The sequence below is a fragment of the Hylobates moloch genome, unplaced genomic scaffold (genome assembly GCF_009828535.3).
Source record: "Hylobates moloch isolate HMO894 unplaced genomic scaffold, HMol_V3 SCAFFOLD_16, whole genome shotgun sequence".
NCBI lineage: Eukaryota > Metazoa > Chordata > Mammalia > Primates > Hylobatidae > Hylobates > Hylobates moloch.
Genome location: NW_026652291.1, coordinates 41,708,676 through 41,736,167, shown reverse-complemented (window position 1 = coordinate 41,736,167; position 27,492 = coordinate 41,708,676). Strand labels below are relative to the sequence as shown.

The following is a 27,492-nucleotide window of genomic DNA, read 5'->3' as shown; positions in this document are numbered from 1 at the left end:
AAAATAATCGTGTCAATCTTGAAGTAGCATTGTTTTATATTAGGTCATATAATTAGTTTCTGGCAGACCTGGTTTTTGCAGTTCACACATCATGGCATTTTAAAATTACAAAATAAAATGTCCATATGTTTTATTCTGCTTGAAAAAGTACCTGTTCCTAGTTTTATGATTAATCCTTGACATTCATGGAAAAGCAGTAAACTACCTACAATACCATTAGTCACATTTTACTGAAACATTTTTGTGCATAAGCTTTTTAAAAGAAATATTGTTAAACTTTTTACTAAAAGTACAATGTTAGAAATAATCATAAATGGAACCAAAGTCAGTTTGTACCTCAAAGAATTTCTTCAATGTCTTCTATTGCCAAAACAGCACTTTGATTTTGGACAAAACGCTTCAGAGGAAATATGTGCTAGAATGAAAACCCAAGACATATTTTTAAAATCTCTACCAGATAAAACAGAAACAATTGCCCGGAAGGCAAACAAAACAAAGCAAAACCTTCTTCAATCTTCAATTTAGCTTTTATTTTAAAATACATTTAGCATAGAACTGTCATAGGACAGAAAATAATAAAACACAAAGAAATGGAACATTTTCAAATACTTTTTAAGCTAGACATACAAATCAACAGGATAGCATATGCCCAAATTATGGAAAACGGTCCCTAAAATTCAATTGATTAAACATACATTTTGAAAGTAAAGCTCTTTTCACATTTTCCAACGTACCAATATTTTCCTACATGCATTGGTTTCCTTTTAACTAATAAGTAAAGGGTAAATTTAGTAGCTTTACTTAAAATTACCAGCTTCAGTTTTGGTAAAAATTACCATGCCCCTAAATTCTCAATCAGAATTATAAAAATATGAGCTCAAATAGTTATGTTGCCCAAAATAGAAACATCTGAAGTGATAGCTCTGGATAATCATACAGATATTGCACTAAAATCAGTAATTTCATACCTGGTATTTATTTATATGGAAAGTTAATCATATTCTTTATGAAAAACTTTCTACAAATACACTTAATGTTAACATAAGTACAACCACACTTCAAAATATAAAGGCAGACAGAAAAAAGAATAGTTTAATACTATACGCAAATTTTCCACTGTGAAAACAATAGAAAGTTGAAAAAATAATAGGATCTAAAATACTGATACTAATTTTAGGTTTTATAATTTACCTTAAATAGCCAATAAATGGGTATTAAAAGTTAACAGTGCTAAATCCAATCCTTTCCAAATTATTTAGAAAAATGCTTTGTTTACATATGAAGTATGTGCATTGTCCCATCTATAAATTTCAACTACGTTTCCATTCACTGGAGATACCTACCTGCAGTATAAACAATCAAGACAATGTACAAAAAATATATCCTGTTCCTATAACTTACAATGCACAGAAAAATATCTACAAAAAGGGAAGTATTTATCCATTTAGCTTTCTAATAAATTGGTGAGAAAGTTTAGCCCATTCCACATTTCTTTCTAAATAAAGGCTAAAGAGTTAAGGGCAATTTACTTTTATGCCTGTCACCCTGACATACATTTTTTAAAATATTTGCTTGATTATATGTAACTTAAGATAAAGTTAATGTCTTATTTTTACATCACAGTATACGTAGCATTTCTTAATTTAGCAACGGAAAGGCACAATTAGCAAGCAATAAAATTCAGTACCTGAATTATTAAACTGACGTCCAAAATAGTTGCAAATAAAGTACATTCAAAACAGTACACAGAACTTAAAAAAAAATCCAAAAACTAATTTTTCTAAAAATTTGGTCCATTAAAAATGCCTCCCATGTTCAACATCATGGATAACATGAAAGGTAATGGCAGTGTAAAAACAGGCAGTAAATCAACATATAGTAGCATATGTATTCTGGTCTAGTAATTACGCAATTCAATTAGGAAATGGCTCCCATAGTAAATAAATGTTAAATATATCTGTTAATAACAACATACCTGTATTTAGTTCAAATACACAGGCACAACTGTTTGCATATTATTATTGATTTTATAATACACTCCCATAGTTTAAAAAAACACTTAGGTATATTATTTTATATATAATATATATCAGATATATAATTGCATATTAGTACCTTATATATATTATATATAAGTTGAATCCATAATACAAAACTCTCCAAACATTACATGAACATTCTAAATGGATACTTATCATTTTCTCAGTAATGAAATAGCTCACCTCACCTAAAACAGTATCTGGATGTGCAATGATAAAATGCACTGACTCTTATGAATTTACTTAAATAATTATTTAAGTTAAATTCCTGCAAAAGCCTAATTCTGACCTGGCTTTACCTGGAATATATTTTTGGGTATCAGTAACTGATACCCTCCTTTCTTATCATAAACAATATTTCTCCATCAAGAGATACCAATAAAGAAAAATATGTAAGGAACAAAAAATGTGATAGAGAAACCAACCATTCCATAGGTAATATACCGATAAGGAAGTTCAACTTCCATGTGCTGTCTTGCTTTTCGAATATCATCACACGGTATATTGAAGATTTTGCAGGCTAAAGGAATGGTGATCTTTTTCATTACATCTCTGACTATTAGTACAAATACCATCCCTATAAGGATCCGCAATATGGCTTTTCCAAACAGAGTCACAGTAATGGGGGGCCCAGCTAAAGGTAATGTATCTAGAGAAGGATCTAATACTAGACCCATGTTATAAGTAACATGAGATCCACATGCAATTCCAGCACCACTTCCTAGTATCTCAGCTGTGTCTCCCCGGGATGTGCTCCAGGTGTCAAGAGTGAAAGAAAAGATCCCCAAAGCTAAATGAAGCCCGATGATGATGAATGGAGCATATTTGTGAGTTTGGTTGAAGTTGTCAATCAGGTCCACAAATGGATAGAAGACGGCTAAGATTAAAATGGTATATAGGAATCCAGCAATAATATCCTAGGAAAAGATAAAAGTATCGTTGTTTAGTATAATACTGAATATTTTTGGCATTTAAAAAATAACTTATATTTGACATTTCAAACGTTGAATATATATAAATTTTTTAAAGTTGTCAAATTCTCAAAGTAAACTTTATTAACTGACCATATAAGAGGCACTAAAAACTGTATTAATAATAAAAGGTTTATATTTTCATAATTCTACCCTTTTATAAATTAACTACATATATAATATCCACAAATTTATATTCAAATTCTGAACAACAAACTATGCTAAAATTGTGTAGTTTTGATTTCTGGGGAAAAGTACACTTATTATTCAGAGAAATGGTTTTCATTTTCATATGTTTATGTATGTAATTATCTCCATGACCACACAGGATATACATCCTAGGTAATTTTCTTTTCTCATTCATTCATTCATTCATTCATTGAACAAATATTTATGAGTACCAACCCCTATTTTAGGGGTTGAGGGTACATTGCTTTAAAAAATGACAAGAATGTGGCTGGGCAAGGTAGCTCATGCCTGTAATCCCATCCCTTTGGGAGGCTGAGGTGGGTGGTTCACTTGAGGCCAGGAGTTCAAGACCAGCCTGGGTAACATAGTGAATCCCTGTCTCTACTAAAAATGCAAAAATTAGCCAGGTATGGTGGCTCCAGCCTGTGGTCCCAGCTACTTGGGGATGGAGGCATGAGAATCACTTGAACCCAGGAAGTGGAGATTGCAGTGAGCCAAGATCATGCCATTGCACTCCAGCCTGAATAACAGAGCAAGACTGTTGATAACCACATAAGAAAGCAGATAAATATTACGATTTCAGATTGTTATGAATCTCATGAAGAAACTAAAACAGGACAATAGAATAGTATGATGAAGGACCCGATTAGAGTACTGATTGATTAAGGAAGCCTGTCTGAGGGTGGTGACACTTGAGCACAGATCTGATTCTAAAGGGAGCCTATATTTAGAGGCAGAGGAAATGTGTTCCAGGTAGAGGGAATATCAAGTGCAAAGGCTTTTGTAGGCTAGGTAAGAGAGGAGATTTTATTTCAGAAGTGATAGGAGCTTGGGTGCAGTGGCTCATGCCTATAATCCCAACACTTTGTAGAAACTGCTTGAGCCCAGGAGTTGGAGACCAGGCTGGGCAACATAGTGAGACTTCGTCTCTTAAGAATAAAAAGTGAGGCTGGGTACAGTGGCTCACACCTGTAATCCCAGCACTTTCGGAGGCCGAGGCGGGTGGATCACCTGAGGTCAAGAGTTCAAGACCAGCCTGGCCAACATGGTGAAAACCCGTCTCTACTAGAAATACAAAAGAAAATTAGCTGTGTGTGGTGGTGCACACCGATAATCCCAACTACTCGGGATGCTGACACAGGAGAATCGCTTGAACTTGGGAGGCAGAGGTTGTGGTGAGTCGAGATCGCACCATGGCACTCCAGCCTGGGCAACAAGAGTGAAACTCCAACTCAAAAATAAATAAATAAATACATACATACGTACAAAAATTAGCCAGCCATGGTGGCACACATTTGTAATCCCAGCTACTCGGGAGGCTGAGGCAGGAGAATTGCCTGAACCCGGGAGGCGGAGGTTGCAGTGAGCTGAGATGGCGCCATTGCACTCCAGCCTGGGTGACAGAGCGAGACTCCATCTCAAAAAAAAAAAAAAAAATTAAAAAAAAAGAATTGACAACTGTAACTTGATGATGGATTGAATGTGAGAAAGAGCAAGAAGAAAGAGAGGAATCAAAGATGGTTCCTAGTTTTAGGCAGGAGCAATTGTGTAGACTTGATAGAAGATGGTTTACTTGAGGAAATGAAGCTATTAAATAACTTTTTGAATCATTCCTGACAACATACAAAAATGTTCCATATTTCTACCTTATAACAAAACAAAACCCTATGATCTACTATTACTGAAAAACTTATCAATGTTTATATTCACTGTCTCTACTTCCTCACCTCCAATTTTTCTCTAAACTCACCACTACACTGAAACCACTTTTTCATGGATACTAGTGGTCTTCAAAAACAATCGTCATTTCCTTTTTTTTTTTTTTTTTTTTGAGATAGAGTCTCGCTCTGTTGCCCAGGCTGGAGTGCAGTGGCGCGATCTCAGCTCACTGCAACCTCCGCCTTCCGGGTTGACGCCATTCTCCTGCCTCAGCCTCCCGAGTAGCTGGGACTACAGGCGCCCGCCACCATGCCCAGCTAATTTTTTGTATTTTTAGTAGAGACGGGGTTTCACCGTGTTAGCCAGGATGGTCTCTATCTCCTGACCTTGTGATTGGCCCGCCTCAGTCTCCCAAAGTGCTGGGATTACAGGCATGAGCCACCGCGCCTGGCCAGGTCATTTCTTAACAATATTCAATACAGTTAACCAACAGACTAGTTGCTTGATGTTTTTGTCTTAAAATTTTTTATTACATAGGATTTGATACATAGCAAAATACATGTAGAGTGTATATGAAACTATAAAATTCGTATCTATGAAATCACTTCCCAACAAAAGAACTATAATATTACAAGAATTGTCAAATCTACTATTGTGCTGTTTCTCAACCTATCACTCTGCATTCCTCCCTGGAGGCAATTTGCAAGCATGAATTTTGGCTTAATAAATACCGGGGATTTTTTGTTTGTTTTGTTTTGTTTGTAGATACCAGGTTTCACACCAGGTTGCCCAGACTGGTCTTGAACTCCTGGGCTCAAGTGATCCACCTACCTTGGCCTCCCAAAGAGCTAGGATTACAGGTATGAGCCACCGGGCCTGGCCATAAATACCTATTTTTTTCAAATCGTTTTACCACATATCTTCAAGCAAAATATTATCTAGTTTGGCCCAGGTGCGGTGGCTCATGCCTGTAATCCCAGCACTTTGGGAGGCCAAGGTGGGAGGATCACCTGAGGTCAGGAGTTCAAGACCAGCCTGGCCAACATGGTGAAACCCCATCTCTATTAAAAATACAAAATTAGCCGGGTGTGGTGGCACATGCCTGTAATCCCAGCTGCTCTGGAAGCTGAGGCAGGAGAATCGCTTAGAACCCCGGAGGTGGAGGTTGCAGTGAGCTGAAATTACGCCACTGCACTCTAGCCTGGGTGACAGAGCAAGACTCTGTCTCAAAAAAAAAAAAAAAAAAAAAAAAATTATCTAGTTTTGCTTCTCAGCTTTGTTAAAATGTTATAGCCGTCTCTTGTGAACTGCTTTTACACTTAACATTAAGATTCATTCATTGGCCAGGCGCGGTGGCTCACACTTGTAATCCCAGCACTTTGGGAGGCCGAGGCGGGCGGATCACGAGGTCAGGAGATCGAGACCACGGTGAAACCCCGTCTCTACTAAAAAAAAAAATACAAAAAATTAGCCGGGAGTGGTGGCGGGCGCCTGTAGTCCCAGCTACTCGGAGAGGCTGAGGCAGGAGAATGGCATGGCGTGAACCCGGGAGGCAGAGCTTGCAGTGAGCCGAGATTGCGCCACTGCACTCCAGCCTGGGGGACAGAGCGAGACTCCGTCTCAAAAAAAAAAAAAAAGATTCATTCATTATATTATATGTAGTTATCGGTCATTCACTTTCACAATCATGTAATACAATTTATCAGTTTTCCCACTTATGGTCATTTAAATTGTTTTTGGGTTTTGGATTAGTTAATTGATTATGGTTGAACTTGAATGCTTCCCTGTTTTTTGTTTTGTTTTGTTTTTTGAGACAGGGTCTGTCGCCAAGGCTGGACTTTGGTGGCACAATCTTAGCTCACTGCAACCTCCACCTCAAGTTGTCCTCTCCACTTCAGCCTCCTGAGTAACTGGGACTACAAGCGTGCATCACCATGCCCAGCTAGGCTAATTTTTGTATTTTTTGTAGACCAGGTTTTGCCATGTTGCCGAGGCTGGTTTCCAACTTCTGAGCTCAAGCAATCCACCTGCCTCGGCCTCCCACAGTGATGAGATTACAGGTGTGAGCCACTGTGCCCAGCTGCGCTATTCCTTTTCTATGCAATAAAAATTGTGTTATGAAATGACAGGGTCCACAGTTGCAGTGCTTGAAGCCATTGTTCTAAAAGAGATATAACTCCAAATTAGAATACTTTGGAATATAAGAACAGCTGGAGAAGATACAGATAATTATGAAAGAGAATACAGTTGAACATTCAACTATAAAATGGTGGGGAAATAGGCTATGTTTTGTTCAACCTCAAATATTTTTTGGATGGATGAATGAATGAATAAACAAATCCTTCACATGAATTTGTTTTGTCTAGCAGAATCTACCAAATTACTTGTAAATGAATATCTTTCCTCTCTTTAAATGATGTACTACATTATAGATATAAGAAAATATTTTATTTATTTATTTATTTATTTATATGAGACTGAGTCTCACTCTGTTCCCCAGGCTGGAGTGCAGTGGCACCATCTAAGCTCACTGCAACCTCTACCTCCTGGCTTCAAGCAATTCTCCAGTCTCAGCCTCCCAAGTAGCTGGGGTTACAGGTGTGCGCCACCAACCACACTCAGCTAATTTTCGTATTTTTAGTAGAGACAGAGTTTCATCATGTTGGGCAGGGTGGTGTCGAACTCCTGACCTCAGGTAATCTGTCCACCTTGGCCTCCCAAAGTGCTGGGGTTACAGGTGTGAGCCACTATGCCCAGCCATGAAAAACATTTTAAAAATTTTATTTAGATATAAAACATATTTTGGCTGATAGTCTCCTATTCTACAATAGTAAGTAAAGTTGCTTAAAATTATAATTGTATTCTCTTTATTTAAATAAGTGATTCCTTTTATAACAGGTCAAGGAAAGATATTACATAATCAATTAACAAAATGTTTACGCTTGATCTTGGCCAAAAGGCTGAGAGGTGATCAATTAACAAAATGTTTAAGAAAGTGTCAACTAAGGCAATAAACATCATGTGTGCATTCCAACTCTTAGAAGGACATATAAAGCATTTCATAACTGAGTTTTGTCTATCATTAAGTTTCATTTAATGCCAGATCCCAAAATGAATTTATAGACTATTTCTTCTTGTGTTAGAATTATCCTTCCTACCTATATTTCAGGCAAACTATTATATATTCTTTGAGACTATCCTCAGGCATCTACCTCCTCCATAAACTTTCTTCTCCTACCCTGTAATAAGAAATTTTCTCTTCTTTGATTCCACTGCATCCTCCACATACCTGCTATGACTGTTTTCCATTTTTTGCTTATCTGTTTCTCCAGGAAACCAAAAGTTCATAACCCTTGCTGTAGATTAAAATCAAGTGGAGAACTTGATAAAAATACTGATGCCTGGGACAATATTCAGAGATTATGATTGAACTGAAGTGGGGGTACGGCATCAGTATTTTTAAAAAATCTCCCCAGTGATTCTAATGTACACCCCTGGTTGAAAACAATTGCACTACACTGTTTATCACATACTGCATATTTAGACTGTGACTACTCAAAGGCAAAGACTTTACCTTATTTATACATATATTTTCAGTGCATGAAAAATAAGTAAGCAGGAAATAAATGTTTGGTTAGTTAAATTAAGACAGTTAAGGTAATTCTTTAAAAATAAAAATAAAAAACAAAAAGAGAAAAAAGAAAAGAAAGGAAGAAAGAAAAAGACAGGGTATTCTTTAGACTCATCACATTGACTACATAATTCTACCTGACAAGAGCTCTATAAGAGAAGCAGATGATATATAATTTATTGAACCAGGCCTAAGACATTTTTGGAGAATAATAACTTTCTGTACTAAAAACACTGCTTCAATACTTTACAATTATTGTCACATTTAACCATAACAACCAACATGAAACAGCTTGCCTCGAAGAGTCCCATTTTGCTCTTGTCCCCAGGACAGGTATTAAAAGCACCTTTTTCCCTTTCAAAAGTGTGCAAATTTGATGGAAATTTATGATTACCTTAATCAACCAGTTTTTAAACAATGAAAACTGGAGTAAGGTCACACAGCTGCTTATTTAATCTCTTACCTCGAAGGTACTTGACAAGGTTGTTACAAAAATTAACATTTTGAGAATCAGAAATTAAATATTGGGAGTGAAGAGAAACTAAACGTTCAACTTCTTTTTTTTTTTTTTGAGACAGGTCTTGCTGTGTCATTCAGCCTGTAGTGTAGTGGCGTGGTCATAGCTCACTGCAGCCTCAACCCCCTGGGCTCAATTGATCCTCCCCATCTCAGCTTCCCAAGTAGCTGCGACTACAGGCGCAAGCCACCAGGCCTGGCTAATATTTTGTATTTTTTTGTAGAGACAGACTTTCCCCATGTTGCCCAGGCTGGTCTTGAACTCCTTGGCTCAAGTGATCCACCCCACCTCAGCTTCCCAAAGTGTTGGAATTATAGGCATTACCCACCACACCCAGGTTCAATATTTTTTTTTTTTTTTGAACAGGATGTCTTCCGAGAAAACGCACTGATACATACTAAAAATTACCAAAGAATTCTGATCAACTGCATTTTATTTCAGTTACTCAAAGATTCCACAAGTGACTCAAACTCTGACCATGCATTTGGATAAGGAGATCTCAAATGATGTGACTGTCAAACCTCTATTCTTCATATTTCTTTTTTTGAAAGAGGATCTCACTCTATGGCCATGGCCTAGGCTGGAGGGAAGATCATGGCTCACCACAGCCTCGACTTCCTGGGCTCAAGCAATCCTCCCACCTCCCAAGTAGCTGGGACCACAGGCGCACACCACCACACCTGGCTAACTTTTTGTACTTTTTTTTTTTTTTTTTATAAAGATGGGGTTTTGCCATGTTGCCCAGGCTGATCCAGATATCCTGGGCTCAAGTGATCCACCTGCCTTGGCTTCCCAAAGTGTTGGGATTATAGGTGTGAGCCACTGCACCTGGCCAATTCTTCATATTTCAGAGCACAAATTGCCAAAATAATTTCACCTTATGAGGTTATATTCCCTTTGTTTGCTATTTTACCCTTACTTCCCTATCTTATAATTAAAGGCACAAGTCTTGGTAAATACCCATAGGATTTTGGCTACAAAAATAAAAGCTGCTGCTTTATTTTTTATCTTAAATTTCATGAGTGATTTAGAATTTCATGTTATATGCTAAAGTAAAAATATTCTAAACTTTGTACTTTTCACATAGAATTTACATCAAGTCAGATGTTTCAGACAAATGACAACTGATAAGTTCTTTACATAAAGCCATACATATTTACTCTAAGGTTAAGTGAAAGGAAGGGTTAACAGCTCTGAAGTTAGCTTTTTATTAATTATTTTTATTTTTATTTTTAGATAGGATCTTGCTCTGTTGCCCAGGCTGGAGTAGAGTGGCAAAATCACAGCTTATTGCAGCCTCAATCTTCCTGGCTCAAGCAATCCTCCCACCTTGACCTTGTGAGTAGCTGGGACTACAGGTACAAGCCACCATGATCAACTTATTTTTTAATTTTTTATAGAGACAAAGTCTCCCTACATTGCCCAGGTTGGTTGTGAACTCCTCCCTCCTTGGCCTTGCAAATTGTTGGGATTATAGGCGTGGGCTGCTGTGCCCAGCCAGGTATTTTTTTAAATTATGTATTTTTTCATAATAGATATAAGCATATGTTCAATATTGTAAAATGTTTCTTTTATAGTACCTTAAAAAATGAAAAAACTGGCCAGGCACAGTGGCTCACGCCTGTAATCCCAGCACGCTGAGAGGTCAGGGCGAGTGGATTGCTTGAGCTCAGGAGCTCGAAAGTAGCCTGGGCAAAGTGGCCAAACCCTGTCTCTCACAAAAAGAAAAAATACAAAAATCAGCAGGGCATGGTGGTCCCAGCTACTTCGGAGGCTGAGGTGGGAGGATCGCTTGAGCCCAGGACGCAAAGGTTGCAGTGAGCAGAGATTACGCCACTGCACTCCAGCCTGGGTAACAGAAGAAGACCCTGTCTCAGAAAAAAAAGAAAGAAAAAATTCATTAAATATCTTTAAATTGTTATGTTTGATCTCTTTAAGAATTCTTTAAAATAATAACTTCTCATGTATCAATTGACATAAAAAATCCAGTATTTGTTGTCCTCTACTTTTTGTGTATAGCTCCATGAGTGTTAAACCCAGATTATTCCACACCTTGTCTGACCAGGAAAAAAACAAGACAAAACTTAGATTGCTACAAAACTAGACAAATCTGCTTCCTTCTCTGTTTGAGTTTTTAAATTGTTTATATTTCCCTAGATAGGGTATATTGAACTTCTATCCAATAGAATCAGAAAAAGAAACATTCAAATTTACGACATAACCATGTTGGCTATCATTTTGATATCAATATAATGGATAACATTAAAATGTGTAACTAAGTGGTTTTAAGTGTTAGAGCACAAAGTATGCAATAAAGAACAATTAATGTTAAAGGTAACAAAGAGTTCAAAGTAGCAAATTTTCTAAAAGGAAATTTAGCAAATACTTTTAGCTATTTATTATTTTAAATAACTCTTATACCCCAAAAGTTGTTAATTACACATCTAAATGGAATACTCCAGGTTATCATCAATTTATGGTAGATGATATTAAATACCATACATTTAATGAAGATTTATTACGTATTAAATTTGAAACTTTTTTTCATTTATAGTGATCAAACCTAGAGAGGCTAGTGATTTGCTGAGACTGAAATTCAGGTCTCCTATCTCATAATGGCTTTTTTGTTTTTATTTTAACTATAATATATTTCAGGTGTCCTGGTTCCAGTTTAAATATGACAATGATGACAACAGTTTCTGACAACAAAATGTATTGTTATAATACATTGTTTTTTATTATAAAAGCCATGATTTAGGGATGACTTTTGAAGTATCTATCTTCTTTCATTAAAATACACATTTAATACATGGTCACTACAGAAAAAGTAAAAATTATAGATAAACAATAACAGGCAGTTTTTACCTAACAATAACCATTGTTAAAACTCTTAGTGTTAGGCTGGACATAGTGGCTCACATCTGTAATCCCAGCACCTTGAGAGGTTGAGGTGGAAAGATCACTTGAACCAGGAGTTTGGTACCAGCCTGGGCAGCATAGCTAGACCCTATCTCTACAAAAAATGTAAAAATTAGCTGGACATGGTGGTGCATGTTTGTAGTCCTAGACACCCGGGAGGGTAAGGTGGGAGGACTGCTTGAGCCCAGGAGTTTGAGATTGCAGTGAGCTATGTTTGCACCATCACACTCCAGCCTGGGTGACAAAGCAAGACCTTGCCTCTAAAAAAGCAAACAAACAAAAAAGAACAGATGTTGTCCATCCTGGATATTTGACTAACCCAGCCAAATATTTCATTTTTTAAAAAGAACAGTATCAGCCAGGCATGGTGGCTCACACCTGTAATCCTAGCACTTTGGGAGGCCGAGGCGGATCACTTGAGGTCAGGAGTTCGAGACCAGCCTGGCCAACATGGTGAAACCCTGTTTCTACTAAAAATACAAAAATTATCAGGGCATGATGGCATGCACCTGTAATCTCAGCTACTTGGAAGAATCCCTTGAATCCAGGAGGCAGAAGTTGCAGTGAGCTGAGATCACGCCTCTGCACTTCAGCCTGGGTGACAGAGCAAAATTCCATCTCAAAAACAAACAAACAAACAAACAAACAAAAGCAGTATCTTTGAGATTACATATTCAATGTAATCACATAGATTCTTTTTCTTCCTTGTATGATGATAATGAGTCAAGGGATATTATCTAATATCTTTTTCTCCAAGAAATACCAGGAATTCACTTTTTATCACTAAAGATGCATAACCATTTGGTAGGTTTTTTAGAAGTAGTGATGCTAACTTTTAGGGGTGGAACAGAATAACTCTAAAAACACACAGAAGATAGAAAACATTTTCTTGTAACAAGTATTTGATTTTGCATAAAAATATGATACTTAATCTGATTACAAAATTAGGAGAGATTAGTCAGAAAGAATTGTATGTAAATTCACAATTCATATTAAATACAATTATAAAAAGTCAAACACAAATAATTTGTTTATTAAAATAGTGTTTAGGGCTGGGTGCAGTGGCTCACATCTGTAACCCCAGCACTTTGGGAGGCCAAGGCAGGTGGATTACCTGAGGTCAGGAGTCTGAGACCAGCCTGGCCAACATGGTGAAACCCTGTCTCTACTAAAAATACAAAAATTAGCCGGGTGTGGTGGTACATGCCTGTAATCCCAGCTACTAAGGAGGTTGAGGCACAAGAATCACTGGAACCTGGGAGGCAGAAGCTGCAGTGAGCCGAGATTGCGCCACTGCCCTCCAGCCTGGACAACAGAGCAAGACTGTGTCTCAAAAGGAAAAAAAAGTGTTTGGTAGGGACTCCAAAAGGAGAGAAGGGAGAGAGAGGGGGAGGAAAGGGCTGAAAAACTTCCTACTGGATACTACGTTCACCATCTGGGTCATAGGATCAATAGACGCCCAAATCTTGGCATCACACAATATACCTTTGCAAACAAATCTGCTTATGTACCCCTTGAATTTAAAATTAAAATTTTAAAAAACCTAGAAACAATGACCAACCCCAAAATTACAGCACACCCTGCCTCCCAACAAAATAAAATAGTGTTTGGGACTTCTGGAAATTTATCTGTGAAGGAGCAGGTGCTGGAAGCAAGAAATTTGAGATAGAAACCAACATTTCTATAACTAAGAAATAAGAGAATGAAATAATATGAGAAAAAATTCTAAAAATGTTAAGTTGTTAAGGGCAAGAAAAAAACGGATATGACCCGTTAGAAACTAGAATTCCATGAATTCTTCCACCTTTTTTTCTGATCCTTTATTTCCATGGTAATACACAATTCATTCATAGATGCCTCATGAGACACCTTGTTGGATGCTAAAGGTAGAGTTAAAACACACAGTTGCTGTTCTCAAGGAACTTGGAGTCTAGTATACTTGACAGATAAGGAAAAAAGCAATTGCAATTTAGGATAAGTGGGGAAGGGTCACCTCACAAGTCTTGAGAAAGAGAAGATGGAGAAGGTAATAAGGCTTTAAGGGGTTAAGAGTATCTATAGTGAGTCTTGAAGAATGAATGGGATAGTTAAGTTAAAGAAAGTGAAAAGGGCATTCCAAGTAAATGTTACAGCATTTGTAAAGTTATGGAGGTAAGAAACCCTTTGCATTGGAGGAAACCTAATAATTCAGTATGGCATCGTATTTGTGTTTTGGAAAGTCTACTAAACAGACTGAATACTGGTACAGCAGTGTCAAACTGGAAGTTGGCTACTAATTAAGACACTATCACAGTAATCTGGTCAAGATATGTTGTAGGCCAGAGCTAAGGGGGTGTCAATAGGGATAGCGAGGAGGGAAAGTGAATGGGTATGGCTGCAAATAGTACAGGGTCCCTGTGCTGCTGCTTTGGGAACCGAATTGCATTCTCAAAACACAATGTCCACTGTGAGTCCTAACATACTGAAGGGAAAGAGAAGAAAAGTAGAGTTTAATATAAACACAAATGGCACCTGGAAAGTTTAAGTTCACATAGTTTCTAGTCACTAGTTCTTCAACAATACTCAGGAGCTCTCCTTGGTTTCTGTAGTCACATTGCTGGTTTTGACTCAGTGATAAGAGAGACACAGAAAAGACTGCAAAGGAAGATAAAAGTGAGACTGGAAGGAGGAAGAAATGTTATCTTGATTATAATACTTGGCTATTGTGATTGCTGGGAACTGTTTCTGTGAAAAATGTGACTACTACATTAACACTTCATAAACCATCATGTTGATATTTTAGCAAAACAAACTTAGACGACTTACAATATTTTCTCATTTAGGCTTCAGGTAAGTTTGCAAATGATTAAAAATTATAAAATTTCCTGTCCATGTCATAAAAAATAAAGTATTAAGAAGACAATATTTTCCTTACCAGAATGGAGTGCATTCCCATGTAAATTCTACTTAGGCAAACTAGACAACACCAGCAGGGAATAAGAATCAGTCCATACATAAGAGGATACTAAAGGGGAAAAAAAGTAAAATTAGTTAAACAAATTTAAGTTAGATATAAACAAACAAAAGACAAATCAAATCACTATTCTATAAAGTCCACTAAAACAAGAAATTTGTGTTTTTACTCCCCATTATATTCCCAGCACCTAACCCTGAGTATGGCACATGGCAGACATTCAAGAAATACTTTTCCACAAATGAACAAATGAATGAAATCTCATTTGTCTATATTCTTTATTGTGGGAACTGGTTCATTTCTGCTTCTACAATGAAGATTCCATCACTGGCAAGGTATAGGAGGAGGAGGACAGGTAAGAGACATACTTTTAATATGGCCACCAAAATGAAAGGGCCTCTGGAATAGTACCTGAATCTAGTCCATGTAAATGTCTTCAGTTGTCTGGGGAGGAGGATTGGCATTATCTCCCTCTTACTTCATCACTGACTGCTATCTGCAATTTATATTGCTATTCCCCTACCTTGCATTCAGTATTCAACACTTTGTACTTAGTTTTTCACTTTCACCCCAACGACTAAAATTTCAAATGGTCCCCTTACTGAGAAAACTTTTCGTGGAATATTAGGAGCAGAAATCATAAAAGGGAAAAAGCATAAACAGCAAGTGTAGACAATTCTTGGTATCGATGGCACTAGTGGAAGAGTTGGCTGTGAATGTCCTGAGATTGGAGGGAAAGAGGAAAGGATAGATGGGCATGGTCGTAAGTTTGTAAAGGGAAGAAGGGAGGGCACATTTGGGGCTGTTTATGCCTAATGACTTCAAATTTCTTAATGAAATTGAAGCCAAGGTGGTTAGGGAAGCTGGGTTGAAATAAAGGAGCAAGGACTTAAGTAAGCTTGTAAGAAGAGTAGAAAATATTTAGTACAAAATTGTTGTTTTTTGGTGGTTTGTTTTGTTCTGTTTTTTAGAGAGACAGGGTCTCACTATGTTGCTCAGGCTGGAGTACTGAGGCTATTCCCAGGTGTGATAATCGTGTACTATCACCTTGAACTCCTGGGCCCAAGTGATCCTCCTGCCTTAGCCTCCTGAGTAGCTGGAACTACAGGCACAGTTGTTTTTTGTTGTTGTTTTTTTGTTTTCTTTTGTTTTGTTTTTTTTAACATATCTACTACATTTAACATGGTCCCTCACTTTCTCCTTGAAACTCTAAATACCCTTGATAGTCATAGCTTCATACTCTCCTGGTTCCCCTTTTAACATTTATTTTTTGCTGCATTTCCCACACAAGAGCGTATCTTCCTCTTTTTGTTCTTTAAACATTAGTATAAAGAAGGATTCTGTCCTTAGTAGCTAGTGACAGTCTTACCTTTTCCTTTTTTTTTTTTGAGACAGGGTCTTACTGTGTCACCAAGGCTGACGTGCGGCAGCACAATCACGGCTCACTGCAGCCTCAACCTCCCAGGCTCAAGTGATCCTCCTGCCTCAGCCTCCCAAGCAGCTAGGACTACAGATGAGTATCTCAAACTCCTGAGTTCAAGTGATCCACACACCTTGGCCTGGCAAAGTGCTGAGATTACAGGTGCAGTGAGCCAATGCACCTGGCCCCTTTTCTTATTTTTTAACTACTACTAGGCATGCTGAAGACCTACCCATTTCCCTGGGTTTAAGAACCATATATCCAACTCTGCACATATCTCCACCTCGAGGTCCCTATGGTAGTAAACCCACTATACCTCAAACCAAACTCATCATCCTATCACCCACACTTGTTCCTCCTCTGATATTCCCTATTTCGTTTGGAAACACCAAAAACCATGTAATCCAAATGAGAAACATGAATTATCCTTAATTCTTTCCTTAGCCGTTGTATTCAACGAATAATCAAGTTTTACTAATTTCACATTCTAAATATTCCTTGGGAGAATAATTATATTCTTTTCTGGGAGTATAAGTTCCTATTCTTGCTAGAGGAGGCACTAAATAGTAAACACAAAAGCATGCAAATGATATGATATGTAAATATGTATAAGTTATATAAAATATATAAATCATATAATAAAACCTGATAGGTAGCATGGAGAAAATAAAAAGAGAACATATGTTGAAGAAATAGTAATGCTCATTAATATTCCTTGTGTGCCTCCTACATTTTGGATTCACTTACATTAGGGTCATGCAACTAATTTTGGCCAGTGAGCTGGGGAAAAAAGTGACTTATGCCACTTTCAATCTTCCTTTGAACTCTCTCTTTCCTATAGATGTGACCCTGGGAAACTACATGTTGAGATGCATCACAAGACGGGCAAGCTTCCATCAGCCTAGGTCCTTGAGGGTCAAAGTGGACAAAGCTGTTTGCTAACGCATAATGGATTTGTAACAAGATTTTTTTTTTTTTTTGAGATAGGGTCTTGCTCTGTTGCCCAGGCTGGAGTGCAGTGGCATGATCTTGGCTCACTGCAACCTCCACCTCTCAGACTCAAGCGACCCTCCTACCTCAGCTCCAGAGTAGCTGGGACTACAGGTGTGCCACCACATCCAGCTGATTTTTTTTTTTTAATATTTTGCAGAGACAGGGTCTCGCCATGTTGTCCATAACTGGTCTTAAATTCCCGGGCTCAAGCAATTCGCCCGCCTTGGCCTCCCACAGTACTGAGATGAGAGGCGTGAGGCCCCATTCCTGGCCAAGATACAAGATTTTATTGTGTTAAGTCATTGCAATTTGGGAATTAAGTCATTGCCACAGTATAAACAAGTCTATCTTAATTAAAACAGAAATAAAAATAGGGTCATGAGTTTCAGAGTGTAAATGGGGCAGGTTACAGTATTAAACAGAAGATAGTCAGCATAGGCTTTATTGAGAAGTTGAGATTTGAGGCAAGAGGGAATGGAGGTGAAGTGAGTATACTTGCCAAGCAGATTAACTGTGGGAATAGCATATACTAGGCAGGGGAATCAGTGAGCAAAGTTTCTGATCACCAAGTATGACTGGCAAGGAGGCTAGTTGTGGCCATAGTAGAGACAGCAAGTAGAAGAGGTTAGGGAGGTAATAGGGGGCCAGATCAAGTAGAGCCTGGGAGGCCACCATAAGAAATCTGGCTTCTATTGTGAATCAAATGGGGAGCCACTGAAGGGTTTTGGGTAAAGCTGCTATGCAGAGATTAAATTTTAAGAGAGTAAGGCAAAAACAGGGAGACAGTTAGGAGGCTGTTGGTGAGAGGTAACAGTGGTGTCTGTCTCTACAGCAGGGACTTGACCTTTAAAGTCTTTAAAAACCTTTAAACTCTAATTTCTAAAAAGCTGTTGACAGCAAAAAAAAAAAAAAAAAACAGAACCAAAGAAGTAAAAACAAAAAGTCAACTTTAAAAAACTCTTTCTGCCCTTCCTTCTCTTTCTTAACTTGGACCATATAAGGAAGTAAAAATGTACAAAATTACTGATAAGAGTTCTTTATACACAACACACTGAAGAAAAAATCACCTATAGAGTCTCAGAAGCTAGGGCTGAAGGTAGGGAGGGGAAGGGTAGAGATTTTAAATAGGAGCAATGAAACCAAGTATGACTTAACCCACATTTATTCAATTTTACTATGTCCACGGTGTTTACAAAGGAGAGTTGGAATGTTATCAAGCCAGATGCAGACGCTAAAGAAGCTATGAGGCTTTCCTTTTCTCTGCTCCATGGCACCTTCAGATTTCACTGGGATGAGGTGACTAAAGAAAACAAAATAAGTCATTTTTATTGACTGACTTTTTTTGGTCATTAGTCTCTACCTTTATGATATGTTCTCTAGATTTTTTTACGGAAAAAAAACATTTTGGGGCCAAGCACGGTGGCTCATGCCTGTAATCCCAGCAGCACTTTGGAAGGTTGAGGCAGGCAGATCACTTGAGATCAGGAGTTCGAGACCAGCCTGGCCAACAGGAAGAAACCTCGTCTCCACTAAAAATACAAAAATTAGCCAGGTGTAGTGGCATGCACCTGTAGTCCAAGCTACTTGGGAGGCTGAGGCATGAGAATCGCTAGAACCTGGGAGGCAGAGGTTGCAGTGAACTGAGATCGCACCACTGCACTCCAGCCTGGGTGACGAAGTGAGACTCTGTCTAAAAAAAAAAAAAAAAAAAAAAAAACAACATTTTGGGGAACGCTTGATCCAGTTCTGACTACATGATGACTTTCATATTTACTCCCCACTGAATAACAGAATTCTGAACTTCTAAGTGTCAAAGTAAAAAAGAATTTCATCAGTAAGCAGACAAAAAAGACTACAGATCTTAATGACTAAAAGAAATAACAAATTAGATAAAGTGATATTTCTTTTTTTTTTACTGTGCCTAATTTATAAATTAAACTTTATCATAGATACTTATGTACAGGAAAAAAACAGTATATATAGGGTTGAGTACTATCCACAGTTTTAGGCATCCACTGGGGGTCGTGGAACATATCCTCTGCTGATGAGGGGGGCTACTACATCCCTATTCACAGATGAAGTGATCCTAAAGATAGAAAATCCCAAATAATCCATGAAGAAAACATATTAGAATTAATAAATGAATTCAGGGTATAAGATCAACACTCACAAATCAGCTGTTTCTATATACCAGCAATAAAAAAAAATCCTAAAATGAAAGTAAGAAAAATAATTCCATTTTCAATAGCATCCTAAAGAATAAAATACCTATACCTAGGAATAAATTTAACTAAGGAAGTGAAAGGTTTGTCCATTGAACACTATAAAACTTTACTGAAAGAAGTTAAAGACCTAATTAAGGCCAGGCGCAGTGGCTCATGCCTATAATCCCAGCACTTTGGGAGGCTGAGGCAGGCTGATCACAAGGTCAAGAGATCGAGACCATCCTGGCCAACATGGTGAAACCCTGTCTCTACTAAAAATACAAAACTTGGCTGGGCGTGGTGGCGTGCGCTAGTCCAAGCTACTTGGGAGGCTAAGGCAACAGAATTGCTTGAACCCGGGAGGCAGAGGTTGCAGTGAGCTGAGATTGCACCCCTCCACTCCAGCCTGGCGACAGAGTGAGAGAGACTCCATCTCAAAAAAAAAAAAAGACCTAATTAATGAAAAGACATCCCATGTTTATGGATTAGAAGACTTAATACATTAAAACTTAATATGTTAAGATGGCACTATTATCTAAAGTGATCTATAGTCAATGTAATCCCTACTGAAGTTTTTTTTATTTGGCGGTGGGTGGGGAGTGGAGTCTCGCTTTATCACCTAGGCTGGAGTGCAATCTAGAAGTTGCTCAATCATAGTTCACCATAGCCTCCAACTCCTGGACTCATGTGATCCTCCTGATGCAGCCTCCCATGTAGCTGGTACTACAGGTGTGCACCACCATACCCTGCTAATCTTTTAATGTTTTATAGAGATGGGGGTCTCACTATGTTGCCCAGGCTGGTCTCAAACTCCTGGGCTCAAGTGATCCCCCCATTTTAGCCTCCCAAAGCACTGGAATTACAGGCCTAAGCCACCATGCCCAGCCCTTCTGTCAAAGTTCTAACTGCATTTTCGCAGATACTGAAAAGCTGATCCTCAAATTTATACGGAATTGCAAAAGGTCCTGAAGAGCCAAAACAATACTAAAAAAGAAGAACAATGTGGAAGGACTCACATTTTCCGATTTCAAAATTTACTACAGTATTCAAAACAGTGTGGTACTGACATAAGGTCAGACATATAGACCAGTGAAATAGAATTGTGGGCCCCAAACTAAACCCATATATGTATGGTTAACTGATTTTCAATAAGAATGCCAAGACCATTAAATAGGTAAAGAATAGTCTCTTTAACAAATAGTGCTAGGACGTCTGAATATCTACATGCAAAATGATGAAGTTGGACTCTTACCTCATACCATATATACACTCAAAATGGGTCAACAACTTAAATATAAGAGCTAAAAACTTTCAGAAGAAAACATAGGGGTCGGGTGTGGTGACTCACACCTGTAATTCCAGCACTTTGGGAGGCCAAGGCAGAAGGATCACTTGAGCCCAGGTGTTCAAGACCAGCCTGGACAACACAGTAAGACCCTGTCTCAATAAAGAAAGAAAATCTAAAAAAAATTTTTTTAAAAGAAAACACAGGGATAAATCTTTATGACTCTGGATTAGGCAACAGATTCTTAACTATGACACCAAAAGCATGTGTAACAAAAGAAAAACATAGGTAAACTGGAATTTCATCAAAACTTACAACTCGGCCGGGTGTGGTGGCTCAGGCCTGTAATCTCAGCACTTTGGGAAGCCTAGGCGGGAAGATCACTTGAGGTCAGGAATTTGAGACCAGCCTGGCCAACATGGTGAAACCCTGTCTCTACGAAAAATACAAAAAATTAGCCATGCGTGGTGATGTGTGCCTGTAGTCCCAGCTACTTGGGAGGCTGAGGTGGAAGACTCGCTTGAACCCGGGAGGCGGGGGTTGCAGTGAGCCGAGATCATGCCATTGCGCTCCAGTGTGGGTGACAGGGCGAGACTCCGTCTTAAAAAAAACAACAACAAAAAAACAGGCCGGGCGCAGTGGCTGACGCCTGTAATCTCAGCACTTTGGGAGGCCAAGGCAGGTGGATCACGAGGTCAGGATATCGAGACCATCTTGGCTAACACGGTGAAACCCCATCTGTACTAAAAATACAAAAAATTAGCCAGGCGAGGTGGCGGGCGCCTGTAGTCCCAGCCACTCAGGAGAATGGCGTGAACCCGGGAGGCGGAGCTTGCAGTGAGCAGAGATCGCGCCACTGCACTCCAGCCTGGGCGACAGAGCAAGACACCATCTCAAAAAAACAAAAAAACAGGCCGGGCGCGGTGGCTCACGCCTGTAATCCTAGCACTTTGGGAGGCCTAGGCGGGCGGATCACAAGGTCAGGAGGTCGAGACTATCCTGGCTAACACGGTGAAACCCCGTCTCTACTAAAAATACAAAAAATTAGCCGGGCAAGGTGGCAGGTGCCTGTAGTCCCAGCTACGCGGGAGGCTGAGGCAGGAGAATGGCGTGAACCCCGGGGGCGGAGCCTGCAGTGAGCCGAGATCGCGCCACTGCACTCCAGCCTGGGTGAAACAGCGAGACTCCGTCTCAAAAAAAACAAAAACAAAAACAAAAACAAAAAAACAAAAAACAAAAAACAAAACAAAACACTCATGTACATCAAAGGAAATTATCAAGAAAGTGAAAAGACAGTTTACTAAATGGGAGAAAATATTTGCAAATGATATATTTAACAAGGATCTAGTATGCAGAATTTGTAAAGAACTCTTACAACTCAAAAACAAAAAGACAACACAATTGAAAAATGGGCAAAGCACTTGAATAGACATTTCTCCAAAGAAGATATACAAATGGCCAACAAGCACATGAAAATATGCTCGCCTGTCATGGTGGCTCACACTTGTAATCCCAGCACTTTGCGGGGCTGAGGTGGGCAGATTGCTTGAGCCCAGGAGTTTGAGATGAGCCTGGGCAACATGGCGAAACCCCATCTCTAACAAAAATACAAAAATTAGCCAGGCGTCGTGGCACACACTTGTGGTCCCAGGTACTTGGGAGGCTGAGGTAGGTGGATCACTTGAGCCTGGGAGGTAAAGGTTGCCATGAGCCGAGATCATGCCATTGCGTTCCAGCCTGGGTGACAAAGTGAAACCCTGTCTCAAAAAATGGGAAATGAAAATGAAAAATGAAAATCAAAAACACAGTGAGGTACAACTTCATACTCCACTAGGATAGCTATAATAATTAACAGAAAGAAAAAAGACAAGAAAGTAACAAGTATTGGTGAGTATGCGGGGAAATTGGAAGCTTTGTACATTGCTGTTGGGATGTAAAATGATGCAGCTGCTATGAAAAGCAGTTTAGCAGTTCCTCAAAAAGTTAAACACAGAATTACCATGTGACCTACACATTTCCACTTTTAACTATATCCCCCAAAGAAATGAAAACCAGTACTCAAACAAATACATTTATACATATGTTCATACCAGTACTATTTACAATAACCAAAACGTGGGCACAGCCCAAGTGTTCATCAACAGATGAATGGGTAAATTATTTGTGGTATATACAAACAATGGAATAGTAGTCAACACAAAAGGAATGAAGTACTGATGCATGCTACAACATGGATAAACTTTAAAAACATTATGTTAAGTGAATGAAGCCAGACACCAAAGGTCACATATTATACAATTTCATTTATATGAAATATCCAAAATAGGTAAACCTATAGAGCCACAACATGGATGGTTGCCAGAAGTCAGAGAGAAACGGGGAGCAAATGCTTAATGGGTAGAGGGTTCCTTTTGGAGTGATGAAAGTGTTTTGGAACTAGACAGAAACAACGGCTGTACAACATTGTAAATGTACTAGAGCTGAATTATTCACTTCAAATAATTATTAATTTTATGTTAAGTTTTACCTCAAGTTAAAAAACAAACAAGCAAAAACAAAAATAAACATATCCAGAATGTGACCACTTCTACCTCTACCATTATTACCTGCTGTAAGCCACCGGCAATTCTCTCCTGCCTATATTACTACAATATGTATCTGGCACATAGTGGGCAGTCAATTAATACTTGTTGAATGAAGTAAACATAAGCCTTCAGGCACCAGTCTTACCATATTATATTCATGAAAACATGTGTCAAAGGCCATAGTATCATTCAGTTCCTGGCCTCAAACATGGGCTGTGTTAACCCTTAGTTCTAAGAGCATCTGTGAAATCCACCATAATAAATTGCAATCTGAAAATCCTTTTGAGTAAACTTAAGAAACAGAATCCCAGCACTTTGGGAGGCTGAGATGGGTGGATCACCTGAGGTCAGGAGTTTGGGACCAGCCTGGCCAATGTGGCGAAACCTTGTCTCTACTAAAAATACAAAAATTAGCTGGGCCTGGTGGCATGCGCCTGTAGTCCCAACTACTCGGGAGGCTGAGGTGGGAGAATCACTTGAATCTGGGAGGCAGAGGTTGCAATGAGTGAGATCATGCCACTGCACTCCAGTCTGGGCGACAGAGTAAGACTCTGTCTCAAAAAAACAAAACAAAACAAAAAAACAACTGACCCATATATAATCATTTAATCTACACATTAAATGAGAAAAATATAATTTAAAACATTCTCAATCTATGGTTTTGACCTATTCACATCTAATGTCAGTGTTATTAGTTTCTCTTTTGAATTCTTAAGTTACAAAGAATCAATTTAGCAACTGAACTCACCATATACACATTATAATTAAAAATATATTTTATATCAAAAACCACAGTAAGGGAAGTGCTATTTACTACCATACTAGTTGATATAATCTTACATTAAGAAAACAGGATCCATGTTCTAGTTCCTATTAAGGAAAGGATCTGTGAAGAAAGAGTAGGGCTACATGTTATAGCTTGTAACACGTCAGAGCTGCAGGCAGGCCCCAGCACTCCAGATCATGAGGAAGAAATTCCTGATTGCCTCTCCAGAAACCAATAAATATAGACTTCCAGGCAGTTTCCAAGTCATTAGTACTTCTTCGTTATCTACTGATTTTTTTTTTTTTTTTTTTTTTTTTTGAGATGGAGTTTCTCTCTTGTTGCCCAGGCTGGAGTGCAATGGTGTGATCTCGGCTCACTGCAACCTCCGCCTCCCGGGTTCAAGCAATTCTCCTGCTGGTCGGGCTGGTCTTGAACTGCCAACCTCAGGTGATCCACCTACCTCGGCCTCCCAAAGTGCTGAGATTACAGGTGTGAGCCACTGCACCAAGCCCCTATTAAGTATTTTTTTATATATTGGATAATCCAGCCTCATCTGCTTCGAGGCTCCAGTAAACTTCTCCAGTGTCTTGTGTGGATTCTGTGCAGGTTTTTTTTTTTAAATCCCTATTCAAACCTCCAGGGTTGAGAACAAATCTAGTCTGTGATGACAATAGTTGTAGAGCTGCCTCAGCACTCAGGAAAAAGTGAGTGTGGTAGGCTCATTAAGTACAATAATTTTCAAAATGCAAAACGCATTACAATGGCAAACTCAAATTCTGTCTTTTCCACATTAGTAAATTTAGCAATTCTGTAAGAGCTTAGCTTCTATTTTATAAAAAGTCAGAACTAGGGGGACTATCTCTTCCCCCATTCCTCAGTCATAGCAATCTAACTGACCTTTCTCTTGTTTCTGATACATATTTGTGGTATCGTCCTCCACTCTCTCCACTTCTTTTCTATTCCTACCTAACCCAATCTTTCTTTTTTTCTTGGTACTCACTGGCTATAGCAGCAATCCTTTTTTTTTTTTTTTTTTTTTTTTTTGAGATGGAGTTTCACTCTTGTCTCCCAGGGTGGATTGCAATGCCCCATCTCGGCTTACTGCAGCCTCAGCCTCCCAAGTAGCTGGGATTACAGGTGCCCACCACCATGCCGGGCTATTTTTTTTTTTTTTTTTTTTTGGATTTTTAGTAGAGATGGGGTTTCGCCATATTGGCCAGGCTTGTCTCAAACTCCTGACCTCAGATGATCTGCTAGCCTCGGCCTCTCAAAGTGCTGGGATTACAGGCATGAGCCACTGTGCCCAGCCAGCAATCCTTTATTTCTGACTGTTAATTTGCCTAGACTTTTTTTTTTAAGCCAAAATTCAATTGTAGGCAGACATTAGGAGAAATGAATATGGATTATTTACTGAGAGGTTAATAATTTTTATTTGACATACAATTTACTACATACCAGGTGCTATTCTAAGAGCTTTACAAATATTAACCCATGTAATCATCAGAACAACCATATGGGGTAGCTATTCTAATTCACCTCATTTTATAGATGAAACTGAGGCACAGCGGGGTCAAATTTTTGCCCAAAGTCAACCAGCTATCAGGTTATGGATCTGTGATTCAAGTACAGGAAGTCTGATTCCTGAGTTTGAGGTCTGAACTACTACACTATGCTGCCCTTCATATATAAAGTTGTTCAAAGTGTGTTGTTTAATTTCTTTTATCCTTAGGATCAAGTAGAGTATCACTCAAATATTTTTTAAGTTTTTCTTAGAATGAAGGCTAAATAAAAATTTCATTTAATTAGAGGTAGAAGAGATCTTAAAGATATTAATTCTGGCTGGGCGTGGTAGGTCACACCTATAATCCCAGTACTTTGGGAGGCCAAGGTGGGTGGATCACCTGAGGTCAGGAGTTCGTGACCAGCTTGGCCAACATAGTGAAACTCCATCTCTACTAAAAACACAAAATTAACCGGGTGTGGTGGTGGGGGCCTGTAATCCCAGCTACTCGGGAGGCTGAGGCAGGAGAATCGCTTGAACCCAGGTGGCAGAGGTTGCAGTGAGCTGAAACTATGCCTTTGCACTCCAGCCTGGGCAACAAGAGCAAGACTCTGTCTCAAAAAAAAAAAAAAAAAAAAAAAAAAAGCTATTAATTCTATCCCTCTCTCTTTACAGTTAAAGAACAGACCTATGGATGCTAAGTAACATTTAGTATTATATTCTAGTGATTCTAGTGACCTATTCTAATTCCTTTTCCAATTTATCATTGCTTCTTACTGTATACGTTTATCATTACACAAATGGGTAACAATTTTAAATGTGGCAGGGGTTTCCTGGCTTCTGTTTTCGTTTTCATAAAGAATGTTCAGCTGTATCTGTGGCATTTATGTATTTCCTCTAATGTTTTTACTGAAATTAAATCTTTAGATCTTATAGAGTAGAAAGTAAAAATTACAAGTCCTTCACATTATTTTCAAATACATAAAAATGTAAAAATGTACCAAACCCAAAAGAGATCACATGACATCCTAGATGTTTTCAATTTCATACCACTATCTAATCTTTTCACTGCACATCCTTGATCACAAGAAAATTTATCTAAACGTTTCCTTCAGTTATTCTACCAAACAGCTTTTTTCTTTCTGATATACTTTTCTCACTATTATACATAATAAGAATTATTTTGTATATTTTGGCATGTTCCATTTACATTCATTGAAGGTAGTAAATTAAGTCAATAAAATCACTTGCAATTAAAACAATTATAAAAACTGTCTTTAATACAATTTAAATTTTTCAGAGTAACTTAAATATGGGAGGCAGGCAGAGGAAAGAATTTCTGTTCAATTCTAGGAATGAATAGTACACATGTAAACAGATGACAATAATGGCACATTAAAGATAGACATGCCTTGTTCTCATACATTACTAGTGTAATGAAAACTGATACAACCTTTCTGGAAAGCATTTTGTCGATACACAGAAGAGCTCTAAATGTTCATATATATTGACCCTGTAATCCTAGAATTTTATACTAAGGACATAGAAATGTGGGTAAGGATTCAGATTTTTAAATGTTTGTCATAAAATTATTAACATACGATAATTATACATCAAATTTATTGGTTATAATGAAGTAGCTAAAAATATGAGTTTATAGAGCTATACAGACCTATCACCATTTACTTCATGCATTATATTGGAACTCCAAACATGTAAATAACAGAAACCAATTTGGATTATTTTAAGAAGAAAAAAAGGAGATGTATTAAAAGGATAGACAGCATCTCGCAGAACCCTAAGGTGGAATGAGGCTAAGCTTGCAGAAGAAACCACAACTATAAACACAACAGGCACAGG

General features: G+C 38.3%; 1 protein-coding gene across 1 annotated transcript in view; it reads right to left on the bottom strand.

Moving 5' to 3' along the window:
• Positions 1–505: 505 nt before the first annotated feature.
• Positions 506–27,492, bottom strand: part of SGPP1 (sphingosine-1-phosphate phosphatase 1) — a 45,997-nt gene continuing 19,010 nt past the window's right edge. The window contains exons 2-3 of the mRNA XM_032179721.2: positions 14,840–14,929; positions 506–2,956 (exon numbers count right to left, since the gene is read on the bottom strand). Of these exons, the coding sequence (XP_032035612.1) occupies positions 2,405–2,956; positions 14,840–14,929 (642 nt within the window). The 3' untranslated portion in view covers positions 506–2,404. The remainder of the gene's footprint in view (positions 2,957–14,839; positions 14,930–27,492) is intronic.